The sequence below is a fragment of the Larus michahellis genome, chromosome 2 (genome assembly GCF_964199755.1).
Source record: "Larus michahellis chromosome 2, bLarMic1.1, whole genome shotgun sequence".
Classification (NCBI taxonomy): Eukaryota; Metazoa; Chordata; class Aves; order Charadriiformes; family Laridae; genus Larus; species Larus michahellis.
The window spans coordinates 98,200,379-98,219,583 of NC_133897.1; the positions used below are offsets into that span (position 1 = coordinate 98,200,379).

Below are 19,205 nucleotides of genomic sequence, written 5' to 3' on the forward strand. Positions count from 1 at the left end.
TAGCTGATATATCCACAATGTGTTGTCACAGTCTTGTGCCACCAATGCCACATTTGCCTCCCGTATCCCAGGGAATAAATTAAACATTTCCCTTTGCCCACATTCTGTTTATCTAAATCCTCCCTCCCCTTCTGTACCTCAGCAAGGCTGCTGCATCATTTCCTCAGCTCCTTCCCTGACTTTGAGGCCTCATTGCTGACACACTTCTAATGAGCTGCCATGTATCATATATTGATCATTCTGGCCCACACACATTCAAAATCTTGTATTTTTATACCTCTGACACCTTTCAATTCCTGTAGTCTTGCTTTTAAAGTTGAGCAAACCTGTTTCCCTGTAGTGACTGAACACCGAGGATTTGAAGCTGAGCCATTTTTAAATTCCATTGTTATGAGCAATTATAACTGACGCGATGTTGCAGTTCCAGTCGAGAGTCCCAGTGCAGTTGCTTCTTTTTACTTGGCCTGGAATTTGCCAGTGAGTTCATTGCTCATCCAAGTGGGTGACTAACAAACAGCAACAGCTTTAGCGAGGAAGGCATCGTGTACATAAGGAGCTGTTCAAGCTTCCCCCACAGCCCGAACACCTCAGCTGTGACCTGTTAGACTCACATAATTCCATTTCTGATCTCTGTGTGAAGACTGTCAAATTGTGCAGTAGCTCTGTGCTGTGAATAAGGACGGGTGGAGGGAGGGAGGAAAGGAGGAAAGGGAAGCAAACAGCATCTAATTCATGATGGAAAGAGGTTAAAATGTTGGAAAAGCTGATCCTTTCAAGGTACTTAAGTCAACATCTAGTGAAAGCTAAGAACTCCTCTGGAGATCCAGAAGGATTTGTTTAAGTCCTATTATAAGAAAGATCGCATGAGATTATAAATCCTCAAGTGTCTTCCCCTCACCTACTCTATTTTCATTCGTGACCTGATTAGGGTTTGAATCCAGATCCCCTTAAGTGAATAAAGCTCCAAAGACCAGCTCACATAAAGACAGCGATTTTTTTCTAGAAATACATGGCAAAAGCACCTGGACTTTGAAGTTGACAAGTCCTTACACTTGAATCTTTCCTTAAAGGAGACAGCACCAAAGAATCATCAAAAATGTAGCTAAGATAGACTAGCACTGCGAGTCACCTCACTTATGCACCCTTTCTACCATAAATAATGCATAGATCCCATTCTCGTTTACATTTGCAGTCATGGCATGCATCTATGTAGAGAGCACAAGGCTGCAGGATGACACCTGCACCCATGCATGTCCTGAGCCATTTGCTGTACCACAGTCCAGTCCTTTCCTCGAGGCAACTCTAGACAGCACCAGCAACCTGCACTTACTCACATATTGGCAATACTTAAAGCAAACTGACATGATTATCGGTCTGTACTTGTTTCTAGGACAGGGAGGAAAAAAAGATGGCTATCGACCTGGCCTAAAAATTTACATGTGTATAAGCTTGTGAAGAAAGTTAGTGTGTGAAAGGGGCTAGAGGACTGAATGTCCCTTTGTTCAGTGTAAATGTCCCTTTGTTTACTGAGAATCAAGGCAGGGGAATCAATTGCTCAAGAACCCAAACCTGGCTGATGGAAGATACCTTTCACCAGCCAAGAGTTTCCCTTGGGGCTGAGAAAGCAGAAGTGAATGGCTTTTTGTAGATACCTCTGCATCTCGAAACTACCTTTTCCCACCACTTTTTTCTCAACAAACAACCTGTAATGTTCAGTGAGGAACAGCTCAGTGGTAATGTCACCTGTTTGTCTTCCATAAACTTCACTGCAAAAATGTATCTTAAAAATGAGCTTGGCCTCGTCTTGTCTGCAGACAGGGAAAGATGTGGGCAACACAAAAAATCAGCTGCAGTAGAAACCTATGAGAAACAGGATGGCAGTTCCTTCCCTGTGCTAAACTTCCAGACCTACATCAATCCAAGGATTTAGGAAACATTGGGTAACAGGTGGAGAATACAAACACCACTTGTAGAAGACAAACTATTAGAACACAACACACACTGCCCACCAAAAGAAAAAACCCTGCTGAGATAGCTGTACATTTGCTTAGGAGCCTGTGCTTAATTATAAGGATAATTAGAATTTGCCTGGAGCCAAAGTGGATATAAATAGCAACCAAAACCTGCTGGTATCTTTCCTCCATCAGTTGGGCCATGAACTGTTTGGCAAAAGGGATTCTTTGTGATACTAACAAGTCATCTGCTCAATCACAGCATATCAGCACTGACTCATGCAAGCTGCAAAGGGCTTTAAATGCCAGGGAGAGCTGGTCTTTTGTATTCTGGCAGCTCCTTACTGCTGCTTTATACCACTCCCTCTCAATGAAGTCTGGAATAAATGCAAAAAAAAGGAAGAAAAAAATAAAAAAGAAGATGTCAGTTGCTTCACAGTGTTTAGTGCTCCCCTGGAGCTTAATTATGTGGGAACTGTGATACGCAGTCTGTCAGCAAGAAGGTGTCAGATCCCTGCGGCACAGTTTGAAAGGTGTGTTGTGAAACACTACTCGTTTGCCTAGACCTACAGATACTGTATGGCATGCCCTGTGCAAACCACAGGTTCCCACAGTCGTGTGTGGGTTCCTCACATTTCTCACCTGTGGTGTCTACGGCAGCGTGCTCCCGGATTCAGCTTCCAGCTTCCCCATGCACACTGTACTCTGATTCTCCAGCTCGCAGAATGGCACATAAATATTTCTATCTTCACCAAATAAACAAACTCACTCGAGTTAGCTTCCTGCTGCTCTATAACTCTAAACCACATGCAGGGCTCAGTGATCGGCACCATCAACTTACAACTTTTTGGTCTCTAAGTCAGGACTATAGCCATGGGAGATGGTGTACTGCCCCCTAGGAATGCGATAAACTGCTCTTCAGCATAATTGTGAAATGAAGCAGTGCAGAGACCATCTTCCAGAATATATTTTCAAATGCATAATTTCCCCTGTTTTTATTTTTGAAATCATAAGCACTGGAATCATTCATTTCTAAGGCTCTCTCTTGTGTTGGTGTCTAGCTGCCATAAAGAAAGAAAACTACAGAAAATTTCTGTCCCAGTTTATATTTTCCACTTGCAAACATTCACTCCATTCTCAGAACTAACAAGGAACAGCTTCTTCTTCTACCACATGCAGGAGGTGCCTTCATAAACTTGTCACATCCTGATGTTAGTAGCATATGGTACTGAAAATATTCCTACTGCTTAGAGAGAGAGCTGTTACAAATATTTCAAGCAACAGTTTGTTAATTTTGGATCCAATCCTACATTGCACCAATATTTTTCTCATGCTTTTACACCTAACTGCATAATGAAGATGCCCCATGAAGTTTCATAAAGGACGAGTTGGACCATAGATTTTTGGGGCCTTTAAAAGAACATTTCATTTCAAATAGCGTGTGCATAAGACGGAGTCTGGTTCTTTCTTCTTCTTTTTACGAAGTGGAGAGGAGCAAATCCTCATCTTTTTTTGGGATACCATGAAATAAAGGAAGATCTATGCTGTACATGAGGAAAATCAGCCTGTCTTGCTTTACAGCTCAAGGAATATAGGCTGTGCCTTACAGAACCTAGATATACTTCTTGCCCTGGCTGCCTTGTAAGTTGAAATATGACAGCACAGAAAACAAGAGATGAGAAATCGGAGTCTTAAGAATAAGGCCAGAAGGCAGGACTTCTCAGGAATTTAATATGGAACTGGCATCAAAAGATAGAATTGGGCAGAGGATAACACGGTTAGTCCTCCAGATATACTGGGCAGCAGGATATGTCAGATGGGGTCAGAGAGAGGCAGGATCACAGCCCTGGAGGGATACGTGGAGTTAAACAGTTGTCTTCCGTGAAGAAAGTATCTCTTATCCGCTCCCTCAAAAGGATGCAGTAAGTGCCTCTAAGCAGCGTAATGCCATCCCAGCTTGCTTTTCCCAGAATATGACTGAACTGCCACTGGGAAATGGCTTAGCTACTGGTATTCAGCTAGTTGTTTTGGGGGCGTGGTGGTGGTGGGTAGAGAAGATAACTGGGTGGTTTTATGGTATGCTGATATGGTGGTTTAATAGGGTCTCCTGTAGGCCCCTTCCCTCCTCCCATTTTCTAGGTGATAGATGATGTGTTTCTAGTCATTCCTTCACCGTGAACCTTTTGCCTACCCTTCCCAGCACTTGTGTAGCCACAGCTTCTTACTGTAATGACTGATCATTGCCTGGTTTCTGCCTACTGATTTTTGAGATCTGAGAAGGCTAATCTTTCATACTTGACAGGAGGGGAGCTCAAGTGCAGAAGAACTCATGTCTAGTTGCACAGGCAATTTTGTGGATAAGCAGGGAGTTGAATGAGGATTTCCAAGATTAAGGTGACATCCTAATTTACTGGCTATAACTGTTAAACCATACTTCATTAGCACTGAAAGCTTCAGGGATTTCAAACTGAACTGTATGGCATTATTTTTCCACAATACATGCTATCCTCCAACAGTCATCTTTCCCCTCCTTCCCTCTGAAATCATAAGATTTTTCTCATTGAGGACAAGTCTACGGACACCTACATAATCCAGTCTGACCGGTAAAGACTTGTGCAAAACAACACAGGTACGAAGGAAAAACGGAATGCTCAGCTTGCTCTGAAACTTATTTACAACATAGCAGGAGCTAAAGAATACAGTTATGGCATGCATGAAAAAGCAACCCAGGAGAAAGCAACTCCCTTGGAAAGCCTCAGAGTGAAAAATTAAGGCAGGGCAGGTGAACTGAGAGATGCATATGTTAAGCACATTTCCTATCTTGCCTTAGTAATGGTGTATTCTCTATGCAGCAGCACACGCTGCTTCCAGTCTTTAACTATGCAGTCAAACATGACCATTAAGCACATTCAGGAGAAAACCCAAACATGAGAAATACACCATGACATCCTGTAGAAAAGACACACAGGAAAAACAGAGGGCAAACCCAAGGGCAATCAAACAAGAAACATGTTGCATAAAACACGGCTGATACAACATTCAGAGAGGTGAGAGAAATGCTTTAAGCAAAAACTAAAAGAAAAAAACCCAACCTCCTTCCCCCACATGCTGTCAAATTTATGGTTTCTGTTCTTGAAATCTAGGGCAGTCAGCATAACCAAATTTTGATACTTCCTTAGGTCTAGCTAGACCAGATGTAATCTAGCTCTCAGATGAAAGATCTGCCAGGGAACAACAAACACACAAAGATGACTGTTAACAAAACCCTTTGCAGGGCAAGTTGACCTGATATGTTATTGTGAAAAGAAACAAAGCAATGGAAACACCAACATAATTTGTATTCAAAGAGAATACCATGCACAAGAATACCACAGGAACTTGGGATAAGAGTCAGACCAATCTTTCTCCTGTTCCTAAACCATTCTATTTGGCTTTATTTTTTGGCACAAATGGCATTATCTTTTGCCCACAAATAACTCTTGAAAAGAATCACATATTTTAGGTTTCACTTAGATTTACCTCTGATTGGGAAATCAACTTTTTACAATCATGCCATCTAACAGCAGTTTTCAGTTGCATGACATCATTACAAAACTTGATTTTGAAACAGGCTGTATCCGATATAAACACTGACCAAGCAGCGAAAACAGCAGCTTAAAATTTAGTTAAAAGCACAATAGACTAGCTAACATTTCGCATTCAGACATCTAAAGTTAAATCCCTAAAATAAAGGTTGCATCTGGATGCATAGCTATTATCTTTAGAACAGCTTTAACCACAGCTTCCATGAGTGGTGGGTAGCCTCAGAAAACTCCGGAGGTTATTGTTTCTCAGCTACAAAGTAAGTGAAAGCTACAGTGACAAAATCAAAACATGGAGATTTCCTGGGGCCTTCTCTCCTATTTTCTCAACCTCTCTTGGCTCTATTAATCAGGTCAGTTCAGACAAATTTCTTATTTCCATCATATCAATCATTTTGAGTTACCTGAAGAAACTGCAGAGCAGCTAGAGAAAGCTAGGTCAATGTGGATACTTGAGATAAAATAAAGTGCTTCCTCAGGAATGACGTGATTTTAGAAAATTGATGTAAGCTATGCCAAAAGTAGAAAGGTGAAATACTAAACACAGATTACCTGGGCACCTACTCTAAAAGCAGCTTCCACTTGAGCTTTAAGGATGTTGCACTTCATATGGTCAGGCACAGATGAAGGTGACACGGGGGCATGAAGAGTCTTTTCAGCTACTTTCTTGTCTTCACCCTATATTTAATATAAAAAACAAGCACAGTGACATATATTAGATAAGTTAACAAAATGGTCAAAGGTCACATTTTTATTTGTAACAACTTGATTCAGCAATACTGGATAAAACTTTCATGTTCGTTCCCTGAGAGATACATCTTAGAATAAAAAGTTTTCAAAATATTTAATGACTTGATAATATTTTAAAGACAAGACAAGCCTCTGGGAAACCTGAGTAATAGAAGCAAGAAACTGATGTGAAGATATGTGGAAAAAGCCCAGCCAGGCCCTGGAGTGGTTGCCCAAACTTGTGACCACACTGAGAAAGCAAAATGTTGCCTCAAAATATCCCACAGTAGGCAAAAGAGGGAAAGGTTCACAATACTCAACTATACTGAACTTCGGTTTCTTACACCACCCTGAGAATGTAACGGGGCTTTGCAAGTTTATCCAGAGGGATCTGAAGGGATCTTCACGTAATTGCAAGCCAAGCAAAATCTCCTTCATCAGAAAGAAAAGAAAGATCCAGGGATTTTAAACATTGCTGCTGCTGTTTCCACTTGATGTCAGCCCTTTACCTATGCAGTGATCTGAATCAGAAATCTAAAGCCTCAGGACAGCTAGTTTAGTGACCTGTTCAAACATGAACTAAAGGTTTTGTGCCTTGAACAAAGTACATCCAGCAGAAATGCCAGCACAAATAAACTTCCCACGCAGAAAAAAAAAAACAACAACAAAAATGGAAAAAAAAAGGACAATGTAATATTAATGTATAAACAAACAGGGTATGAATGAGACCAGGACTGTAAATGTGAACTCTTAAGCAATCAAACTGTAATATCTTATATATTTTTAAAGAAGAATTGGACAATGGCATAACAGCCATTGTAAACTTTCTTATTCTTCCTGGAAATGAGATCTGAATTATAACTGAGTAACAGCCTAGATTATGCATTTATTTTCCGCTCTCATTGAGGTGAAGAGTGAGCGGTCACATACACCCAGACAGAACAGACGTTTAATGCTGTCATTCAGATTTCAGCCAAAACAGGTACATGGCATCAGTAAACCAGCGCATCTTTGCGCATCTTTGAGGTTCACCTCTGGCAAAGTATTTCAAGACAGAACCGGTCATTTCTTAGCTACTGAAATTACCACATGATTAGCCCTTTAACTTCAAAACTCACCTCCTTTATCCTTCTTTCTGCCTTCCCCCAAGGCACCCCACTGGCTGATGGTAACTACAATCTTACTGACTTTTCTCTCAGGTCCCTGATCAATCAGAGACAAAAGGGAACATCAAAAATTCGGGGGACACTTTCTGGAAGTGGAGCAAATCACAAATGCAATTAGGTTGACTGAGGAAACTGTTCAGCAAACACTGGGGAGGGAAAGAGCCAGACCTCTGCACAACTCTGTTGAAACTGCAAAGTATTTCTCATATGTAAGTAAAGTTGGTCCAGCAGACTTCTGCTTCCAAAATGCCATAGCCGCCAGGTATGATTTTGAACAACTGTCTGTTAAAGGATTGCTCATCATGAGATTTTTTTCTCTGGCAAATTTCTATTAATTCTTACATGTTTATTTGCCAGGACACATTTACTGTTTTTAGTGGAAGATATTTTTGGACTTTTCATTCTCCCCATTTTCCTCCTAAGGGAAAAAGAAAATATTTAAAATGAGAAGTGACAGCATCTAGCTGGAGCAGCTTATAGGACTGTGGTCATCTATTCAGCCTTGAATATAATGTTAGTTCTGGCAAGCACGTGAAAAAACTGTGAAATATTTGTTTGCCATACGTGTCTTTTCTGGGGTACTCACGAAGCTGAGAAGTAGAGATACTCAAAAGGACAAAATTAACCGTAAAGAAACCACTTCTCCTTCACCAATAGTCCTAGTAGCCACGGTGCACTATTACACACTTTAAAACAGCTGCTATTATTGTCAACTTCTAAGTGTATTGATTTCTAAGAGCAGAAAGAACAACTCACTAAGCAGTGGCATTTCTAAAGGCCATGCAAAATCCCACCTTTGTTTTAACACTGGATACTAATTAAATATCATTTCAGTCAAGCAAGATTAAGCAACTGTATTTTACCAGCTAAATCAAGACAACTGATGCTTGTTTAGGACACAAGCTTGTTTTGTAGCTCAAGAAGTTCCAAAGTCCCATCCATCTGTTATTCAGATGCATGTGGATATTTTTCATTCCTTATGCTCTTCCTCCCCTGCCCAATTTCTCCACATTGGCCAAGAGCAACATAAAAGCCCTTGGGGCAGCCCTGTAGCTGGAACTCTCAAAAGGTCTATATTTCCTGCTGTATTCAGAATTATACTAGATGACTCCATGTAATGGAGACTGTCCCCAGTGTGGGATCTGATGTGCAAGTCTCACACTGAGATTCTCATAATTTGAGAGGTCCAAACGCTGATACTCGCTGATGTGGATGAAAAGGGAAAGCTGCTACTGCTGCTGCTGAAGGTTGCAAACTTCTTGAAAGCCATTCATGGTCATTCAGTTCTGCTTTTGCCCTTGTTTGGGTTACGCTTTAAGGGTTTCATCTTCAAGCAAGCAAAATTTGCTTTGCTTGCACCCCAGCAGGAGCAGCAGCACCTTTAGTGACTGATCACACATGAAGAGCAGACATTGCTGCAGTCGCTGCTTGGCCTCTTCCTGCTCACCAAGATGCTGAGCCAGCAGCCAAAGACCACCACCTCCCCCTGCCCCAGTGGAAACGCTGACTGCACACAAACCCCATATGGGGCTTGAGAGTGCTCGACCTGACCCAAACCTCCTCTAGCTTCTGAACATATGTGAAAGGCTTCTTTGCCAGCCTGCCTTGGCAGCAATGGACTTTTCTGCCACAGTGCAGCACATCCTGAATCATTACTGAATTCTGCTCTCACATAGCTGGTTAGGTGAGACTATTACACATATAGTCAGTGGCACTGAAGATCCAGACTAAAAGTGAACTGAAAACACAGAACAAAGCAGTACCTCCTTACTGCAGACTATTAGCACTTCTAAACATCTATATAAGTTCCTGTTGCTCCTTAATGCCACTAAACTTTACATATAAGCCCATTCATTCCCCAATTTAACTCTTAAATTGTAATTGTCATCAAAAGCCAAAAATATTTCAGGACTATACAAAACCATACAGTACCTTCTACGGTGCCTTTCACTAGTTTATAAAAAAATCAAAGATCTAAAACCTGCCTACATTAGGAATCTCTATATACTATTGCTCCAAGAATGAAAGCTGCAATCTACTTCATTTTGCTGTATAATAAAGAAATCTTACATTTCCAGAATCTTTATCACTTGCAGTGATGAGTGAAGCATAAAGATAGCAGTTGGGTATTCAAATGTTGTACCAGGTTGGCAGTTATTAAAATTTTATGTTCCTTTATAAACTAAGAGCATTCTATGTAGAAGTCATTAGAAAACTAAACATGGCATAATGTTAATGAAACGGCCGATTTTATAATTTCTTCATATGTAATTCCAAAGAATCGGAGATGCCACTTTCAAGTGAATGTCTGAGATTGAACTTGCATTTGAAAGAAATAATCTTCTTGCTTAAAACTGTAATCTAAACTCATCTTAAAAGGTTTAGAAATGAGTAAAAAACCCATTAAGTTAAGATAGCCGATAACACTCCAATTTTCCATCTCCAGTTCTGCTGGTGCTAAAAAATAGCAATGTGTTCACATCACTTTCACCATTGATGCAGAACTTTATTTTTCCAGAGAAGAGAGAATTGCATTTAAATGGGTTTGATAGAAGTGGGTTGAACAAGCTCATATATATATACACATAAAACTAGATGCCTTTTTGTCTTTTTACAATTGAGGTCTTAGGTTTGTTTTTCTCCTCCCAAACATTTACTTTGAATTCAATTACATTTGCTGATACTAGAACCAAAGGCAGACTTATACAGTGTCAGATAATGATGACACTGGCTTTGGTTTGCAAAGCTAACTGAATATTAAGTACACATAAAGAATATAAAAATAGTTGCATGAAACACAGCAATACCACTCCTGTACTTAACATTTCCATTCTCTCTGCTTTAAAATATTCATGCTTCGTTCCACATCAAACCTTGTACTAAGAGCAAGATTAATGATCTTTTGCCTCTGTGAATTTATCAACATTCTTTTCTTAGCCAAACAGTAGTATTTAGCTGGAGATGTCCGAAGAATAGAATCAATATTTTGTTTAGGAACACAGGTCTATTCTTCATTGCTAGTCATCACTACTAGTGGGAGGTAAAATTTTCATGAAGACAATACCGACATATAGGGTCTGAATGCACATTAGCTATGTAAGGTCACACCCTTTGGTTTCCTGGGACTCAACTACATCTGCAAATGTGCATGAAAATCTACAGATTCTTTCACCCCCTTTCCACCAGGAGATTTATTGATTTTTTTCCATGTGATAGCTAACACCAATTACGAACTGACACCATAATGGTAAGACCTGTAAGATTATGTGTTATTCCTATTTGAGGCAAAGTTGGCAAGCAGAAGCTGTATCTTTTATTAGAAAAATACATTTGGAAAAATAAGCAAACAAATAAACCCTCATTAAGCTGTCAGATACACAAGACCTTCCTCAGGTCAACTATCAGTTAGTCTAATGACAGATATAACTCCCAATAAATATTGTTATGCTTATATCCTTGGAACAAAGCTCTTTAGTTCCTGGCATCAAATTTATTTTATAAAATGCTATTGCTCAATATTATTAGATCCTGCCTCTGTCAGTGCCAATCTTCATGATAGCCTTACTGGGTCATGGTAGGCATGTTTCCTGGGGTATACCTTCTGATCAGTGTATCACACAGAAAAGTCTCAGGATAAACCAACAGAGTGAGTTGGCTCTGTGGGCTTTTTTAAAACCACAAATGAATTTTGGAACTGCAGCAGCTTTAGGCTTTGCAGTAGTGCATGGGGCAGGTGGTTCCACAGCTTTTTTGCAAGTGGTATCATTTGCAAGCAGTCAGAAGTGTAACTGGGTAGCCCTGTAATATGGTATCACCATGCTAGCAAAAGGCCATAAGCTTTGAACAGAGTTTGCAAAGCCATCGGGGCTCATGAGGCTTCCTCTGTCTGAACCTTTCTTGATCTGCCTACAGCTTTGTTTTACCAGGGTTAGCTGTAACAGCAACAATTTTATACAGAAAAGAGTAACACAAGCAGTTATTCTTTGTAGAATGAGAAATTTATGACTCTAACACAATGATGTAGTATAAAGCAACACAGGGGGGCTGGTATGATAACAGAGGCCTGGAGAAGTGGAGAGACAGGAGGTGGTGTAGAGGAACGCAGGCATGGGGTGATAACGCAAGGGGTACGGGCTGTCCCTAGAGACCCCATCATTATAAACAACTCACCAATGGCCAGTTAAAGAAGCGGACTTGTGGACCCAGACAAAACTGGTTTTAGGGCCAGTGAAGAGAACGAAGACATAGTGTCTAGCATATGTATGGAAAAGACACCACGTACAGCAAATTTGGGTGTCACATGAAGATGAGGATCAATGAAGAAAGAGCAAGGTGTAAAAGCATGTTTGCAAACATACAAAAGGACCCAAAGTGGATCCCAGAGTGAGGAGGAAGAAACCATGAACATGACCATCATAACTCTGACCTCACCAGAATGAAGTCCCAACCTTAAAACCCAGGGCTGTAGGGGAAGGGTGAGCATAACACCAGGAAAAGGGGTAGAAACAATTTGAACTGTATTAGTATTCTTCCTTTTTATGTAATAATTCCATCTGTATGTAGTAATTACTGGACTCCCAAGATTTCAGAAACGCTAAGAATACATTCTTGGCTTTATATATATTTTTTTATATATATATATTTTATATGTATATTTTATATATATATATTTACACACACACATGTAGCAAGGGGGGATGGGGGAACATGTTTTTCTAAAGAAAGGCTTGCAAGAAAGAGAAGCAGAAATACATTCACTGCTACAACTCTTGGGCTTGTCTCTCCTGGAGATTAAGCAGTCCGTTAGCACCAAAGGGTATGAAATGCATGTTGAAACTGACTTTTATCATTCAGTAGGTGGACACACATGTCCACCGTACCAAACAGCTCTGGAAAAGAGGCTGGACACATCCATTCATCATTCCCATGAGACGAAGTTTGCTGTAGCGGACAATCAAATTAATTAACTGCTGAATCTAATTTACCCAATTTCTTGTTAATTCTCCTATGGGTTGATTATTAAGCCTGACAAATTCCAGCCCCAAAGCAGTTTGCTTGAAAAAATAATAATTAGCAACAGGAAGAGAGGGAGTGAAAGTTGTGACTCCACAATAGATGTGGAAACTATTGCTTTATTTTCAGAAATAGAGCAAATGAAGCAGCTTCATAACTGCTTCACTGGTTTTGTTTAAACATAATATTTCAGAGGATGAAAAACTAGGGAATAAAAAGCACTTAGTAGAACAGAAATCAATGCAGTGGTGCAGGAGAACTGTTAATGTTTCAATTTTTTGCCAGAAACTAGACACACAGATTGCTTATTAAAATCTGTTTGCTGCTAGACTGAGTAGCTAGTTAACTACCATAACCAAAGGAGCTTTGAGGGCTACACTCATAGCGAAAAATGCTTGTTACAGTTCAGAGATGTTAAATCCTGTCTAACCTGCCCCTGCGGCCTTCGTGCTGGGCGATGCTCCACAGCATTTCAGCCCAGGGTTAGCCCAACATTTGCAGCATGTCCCCTTCTTTCATTGGAGAAGCCATCTGCTGAGGAGACTCCAGACTCTGCTCAAAGCTCAAAGCCCTGTGGTTTGTTTGTTTTAGCTTTATGAGCTCTGTGTACACATTTCACTAGGATCTAGGTCAGAAAATGGTGCTTGAAGAAGAAACCACAAGCGAGGGGCCAAAAGAACTTCAGAATGATTTGTCAGTCACAACCCACAGCCTGTAATATGAGGGCTTGATCACTGAGGTGCTTTCCAGTGGTGACTCTGGTAATGTTTCAAGAGCATGTACGATTTTCAGATGTCTCAAAATGGCAATTTTAATACATTTTGAGGGACTGGCCTGCTTTGCATTCACATGGTAACCACGGTTCATGGGATTGCTGCCCAGCTCTTAAACCCAAACCCTCTATGACTGCCAGGAGAGGGTTTTCATTAGACAGCCCATGTCTCTAGCCTTGCCTTCTGCTGAGCTTCTGACAGAAACAGAAGCATTTAGCAGATCCTGGTGCTCATTGATTTTTTCATCAGCTAAACTTTGACTGATGGAAGTCTCACCACAGCAGACACAGGCTGCATTTACTGTGCAGCTGCATTTATTGTGAAGCACTGACTTGCTGTGATACTGGGTTCTGCTAATTAGTCCTTAAATAAATAATCCATCTGACTGCGGACAAGATTCTAGAGCTGTCAGGACAAGCCAAAGAAAACTATTAATTATAGAAGAGCTGAGTTCTCTCTCCATGGATTTTCAGAGAAGAAAGAAGAGCAAGAGGATGAGAGGCCAGGTTTTGCCAGGTAGAAGTCACAGGGACTCTATTGGGACTACTTGCGGTGGAACACAGGACCAAAGTGTTTTAAGCTTTCATTTAAAGAATGAAAAAAGACCATAAATCTACTGATTTTGAGATCACATTGAGATAATCTGTTGGGATCTTTCATGCAACACAGGCCAAACTGGTTTATCCACTTGTGCACTGTGGTCAACATGGAGAGAGAATCCTCTCACTTCTTCACTTTAGTCCTTTATATACATGCCAAACTGAGCTGTCAATAAGCTCAACAGTGTAAGACCATCCTTTAAAGCATGCTTTGGACATTGCACCTAAGTGAATGTTCTCAGATGGGGTTAAGACAGAGTATCAGTAATTACATCTGAACTACAGCGCTCCTCTCACAATACCTGGCTATTCACTGGATGGAGAGATGGAGCATTTTCCTTTAGCAAACTATGTCAATGCTTAATTAGCTTTGCCTATTAAAAACTGTACTTTTTACCAGTTAAGAGTATTTCTAGAAGAACTTGAGAAATGTCCATGGGAAAAGGATGACTTCTTTTCCATTTCACTCCAGTTTTGATTTAACTTTTAAGTTATGATTTTTTTATTCCCACTCAAACCTAGCAGTCACACAAAATGACAGCTCCTCACAGTTGATAACACAGCTGATAAGATTTGGGAAAAAAGTCTAAAATATAAATATTACACCTTCATCTGTTCATTCAGAAGTTTCCAAAAGTCATGACATAGGTCATTGTCTCATGACCACATTCATAAGGCATAAGGACTGCAGTCCCTAGCTGAACTACACCACCACCCCATGACACACCCTCATCACAGTTCTTCAAGCAAATCTTCATGACGGAAAATCCACTGCACTATGGATTAACTTCAATTAACTAGAACGTTGAAAAAAAATATTCCAAGATTTTATTTTTATCAGAAACACCCGGCTCACAGATATTCCGCCTTGACTACCATGTCCTGGATTCTCTCATCCAGAGAAAAGAAAGATTATGAGATATATATATATATATATATATATATACAGCCCCTTTGTGCTTGTATTTTTTATACAGTTTGTCATCTCCTGTTTGATTTTAATTTCCCTAATGCTTGTTGAAATAATAACAGTAACAAAAGGCTGTCTGTAAACCCAGGTAAGTAATTTAATTGAGTTCTTCCTTGAACTGACAGAAAACTCTCAAAACACCATGTTTCTTTTAACAGGTCTGTATCATCACTGGGGGCCCAGACCCACCTCATCTGAAGCCAGTGGCAATGCCCTCATTGACTTCACTGGGTTCAGCTCAGGAGTGATGTGGTTGCAAAGCAGAGCTCCAGGTCTCCGTGGCTCTATCCAGCTCAAGGCAACCCACAGTGCTGGCACAGTGGATTTTGCTTCACATGGATACAAGGAGCCACTGACCTGGTGGCCTCTGATCTCTGTCAGAAACAGTGGGACACGGCTGTTTTGTTGCCACCCCTGCAAAAACTCACTCATAAAACACCCACTAACGTCAGATGCCATGGGGGGTTTAAGGCATAACACGGACTCCTCATGTAGAAAAACAAGATTTTTTTTTTTTTTATCACTTAAAGTGTTGATATATTTTGCAGCTCTGGGCTGCCTAGATGACTAACTCTTCACAACTAAACTAAAACTACATCATAACATTGTTGCAGAAGCTTCTGAAATTTTAAAAGGCAAAGTTGAAGGAAATGCTAGATCTAAAAACCAAACCCCGGGCCCATAAGGAGATGGTGAGAGGTGATTAAAAAGCAAGTCAGTTGCAGATGAATGTTGATTTGAACTGACAGTGAAAAAGCAGCAGCTTTTGAATATGAAGTGACAAAGGGGCTCTCCAGCATATATATGTAAAAGTATGTAAGTATATGCTATACCTTGTTCATGCTGACGTGCAGGGCTGGCCATGGTCCAACTACCTTCACACTCTCGGTTTCTATTTTCTTCAGATGAGAAGTTTCATCATAAAGAAGGGGAAGTCCTGAGCTCAGTTCTAAAAAGATGCCCAAAAGAAAGAAAGAAAAAAACAGAGTCTGAAGGGAGGCTACAGAAGAACTGCAGAGCAAGACACTGAACTGCATTTGAAGACTGCGATCAGCAAACCATCTTCCCTGTAAGACCATCTAAAATGCTTCATAATTATGTCTGTCAGGTCATTTTTCCTTTTTCTATGTAGCCAACAATTCCTCCCCCTCCTTCTTCTCGCCCATCCTTTCATTTCAGCAGGGCTTTTGCCAGCTTTGGGCTAGATACTTCTCTCCTTACCTCCCCCTTCCACCCCCCCTATATTCTAAAACTCAGTTGACACCAGAGGGATTATTTATGCAGCCAAGGTGCCACTCTCAGAACATGTGATGTGTAAAGAGATCAGAGTATAGCTTTTGGCTTCTCTCAGACATCTTTATTTATATGTGAGCCTCTTTCCTCTTTAAGATTGTTGTCAGGAATTTGCTGTGCTTTGTCAACAGAGATTTTGAGCAAACCACCGACACAGAGAGACAAGGAAAAATATTTTTTGAGACAGCCCTGAAAGGTCTCTGCCAACATCTTGGGGATGGTGCGGCATATATGTGTATATTTGCAAGTACTCTGAGAAAAATGAGCTTCATCATGCGATGATTTATCGAATCCCCACATTCTCGTGTATTATTTTTTTTTTTGCCATGGATTCTAGGTAGTAACTGTTGGGAACAATCTGGTAATCTATGGAGTCTTATTCAAAGCCCACTGAAATCAATAAAAACTTTGCACTGACTGCAGTTTTGTTTGGATCAGGTTCTTAAACTGTCCTAAGAATATTAAATATTACTCACTCAAGATCTGCAGCTGTTTAAATATACATTAAGGGCTTTGCTGACTAGAGACAAACTGCTAAAGCCAGCTTATAGGGATATAAGCAAAAAGCTGGTTTTGGCATTGGTGAAACATTATCAGACCCTGAGGTAATAATGTCCTAGAAGGGGTTACAATATCAGCATTGACCTCCCCTTGGTGGTCTCACATCACAAGTCAGTGATGCCAGAGTTCGGCATTTCTCATATCTCAGCTGCTTCCATGGATGTGAGAGTGTGAAACTGCCCAATGATATCCAGGAATAAATTACCACAGCCGTAAGACATGACATGATGATGGGGCAATTTTTTTTGAAGAAACACAGTCATTCCATTTTCCTGTCGAGAAAGAACAGAGGGGGAAAAAGTGCCTTATTTCAATTGTTCAAGTTTGCTATGATTTAAAACTGACTTTCAAGCTGGTTTGTTTTTTTTTTTGTTGTTTGTTTAAAGGGAGAGCTCTGGAAAACAAGCTAGCCAGTTTAGTCTTTCAACGCAACCCAAGAAAATAGATTTAAAAAAAGGCAAAAAATTGAAGTCCTAGAGAAGGCATACATTTCCTGAGACAGCACTAAGTCTTGGCAAAACTAGTCTTTCATTTCAAGAAAGGATCTGGCAGCACCGTGTTTTTCAAAGCACTGTTTTCAGTCTGAAACTCAGCCTGTATTATACCATTCTCTGCTCAGGGTTACACAAGGACTTCTGTAGTTAGCAGTTCAGGAATAAAGGTTGTCTTTTTGTGAGTGATATCCTGCAAACTCAGCCCAGAGTTCAAGAGGCGAGCTGGGCCCCCTCATTCACCATTTTCCATCATAAATATTCTGCAAGCTACATTGCATACTTTTTGTCATCTGCTTTAGGTGATAGCCCCCAGCTGCTGCCCGTGGATCCACTCACGTGCACCTGGCAACCCATCCATGATTTTGCCATGCCAATTAGGCTTAGCAAGCAGCTTGCCCTCTCTGTGCAGCAGCACTGGCACTGTAAGGCTAACTGCCCTTGAAAACAGTGGTCCCTGGGACTGGGAGTCTGCAAATACATCAGGGGAAGATCTGCTCCATAAAAAGATACAATCTGTGTATAATAGCTCTGAGGTGAATGGCAGCATTGCAAATAAAATAATCAGGCTGACTGCAGGAAAACGACATCTTCTGCTGAATTGCCTTCATAAACACGTCAGATTTGTTTCACCGTATTTCACTTCTTCCAGTAATTGAAGTAGACAAATTATTTGGAATGTGAAAAATCAGGCAGGTCTGGCCACGGTTTGTTTTCTATAACAAAATCCCAGGCCGTGTGTTTGCTGAGAAACATGCACCAATATTTAAAGGGAACCTTGGCTGAGCATACTGTCATTTCCCTCTCTCCTGCCCATGTCCTGCAAATTGTGCTGGCATCTTGGAATTTATTGGAACAGGTGTAAGTGGAGGAAAGGCAGACACTTTTTCCCTCTCTCGACCCGATGCTGGGTACAGATACATGGGTCGCTCCATGTTCTACTTCAGATGAATTTAAAACCACTTCAGAGCTCAGAGATGAGTGCAGTCCATGGGAACTGGACTAAGTCACAAAATGCCCGTGGTCTCTTGGCAAAACCACACCGTAACCGAACTGAAGTGCTAGTGTGCACAGCCTCACTCCCCCTGTCAGCCTCAGGAGGAAGTTTCCACTAGGAGAGTGTATTCTCCCCATGAGACCTTTTGGCTCTCCAGGCATTTCCACTTGAGATATTTTGGTCACAAGCACCCTCTTCTCCGAGAGTGTCCCCAGGTTAGCGACCACTTATTTCCTAGAAACACTTTACCAGCAGTGGCCTTTCCACATGGCCTGGACGCAGACATCAGTCCCCTCTGTCCCCAGGTTCCTGACACAGGCTGCTGATAATGTCTCCTCTCAGCCTGAGTTTCCTTGTCCCACATGCTCTGCCATGTCTGCCTTCCTAGATAAGGGATGGACCACCAGCATGCTCCTAACCATTTCGGCACACACACTATGAGCCTTTTCCACAGACTCTCTACAAGATGGTTTTCTCAGCTGAAATAGCCTGAGCAGCATTTAAAAGGATCCATGAAAACCAAAACAAACCCACTGAACACCAACCTTGAAAAGGCACCCAGACCTGTCACCCCAGACTGCAAGTGAGTAACTTTGACTCAGCGTTTTAAGGAAAGCAGTCCTATCTACACCATCACCGCTTTAATGGCGTAAGCAGCAGCCTGAGCACGCCAGGTCTAGCGCAGCACACCTGTGTTAAGACGATCCAGCTTATGGAGCAGCACATGGGATGCAAAACCGCCTGAAGAGCTCAGCTGGATGCAGCCAGTGTGCTCGCACCACAGCGTCCCCTCGGAGCTGCCCCTGTCCCTTTCTGCTCCCTTAGAGAAACTGGGAATTGGCATTTAGTGCTACTGGCGTTAGGACGTGTCAGAAACCACCCCCGATCCCCTTTCCTCTAATCACATAGCTAGCGTGAACCAGCTGTAAGCAGACAAAATGAAGAGAAAGGTAAATCTGCCTCCAGGAGTAGGTGCTATGTGCATGTCTCGGCTGCCCAAGTCCCCTTCTGAGCATGGCAGCGGCCGGGCAGGCCAGTGAGGTAGTGTGGGGCTTGGGGGCACGCAGCCTCCTGGGCCCC

The 19,205-nt window shown here is 41.3% G+C and overlaps 1 protein-coding gene across 5 annotated transcripts in view; it reads right to left on the reverse strand.

Annotated features, from left to right (window-relative positions):
* EPB41L4B (erythrocyte membrane protein band 4.1 like 4B) overlaps nt 1-19,205 on the reverse strand; it is a 177,496-nt gene that overhangs the window by 51,505 nt on the left and 106,786 nt on the right. For 3 of the 5 annotated variants that reach the window (XM_074576348.1, XM_074576346.1, XM_074576344.1), the window contains exons 17-18: nt 15,617-15,732; nt 6,086-6,211 (exon numbers count right to left, since the gene is read on the reverse strand). In XM_074576348.1, the coding sequence (XP_074432449.1) occupies nt 6,086-6,211; nt 15,617-15,732 (242 nt within the window). The remainder of the gene's footprint in view (nt 1-6,085; nt 6,212-15,616; nt 15,733-19,205) is intronic. The other 2 variants (XM_074576347.1, XM_074576345.1) reach the window with 1 other exon arrangement.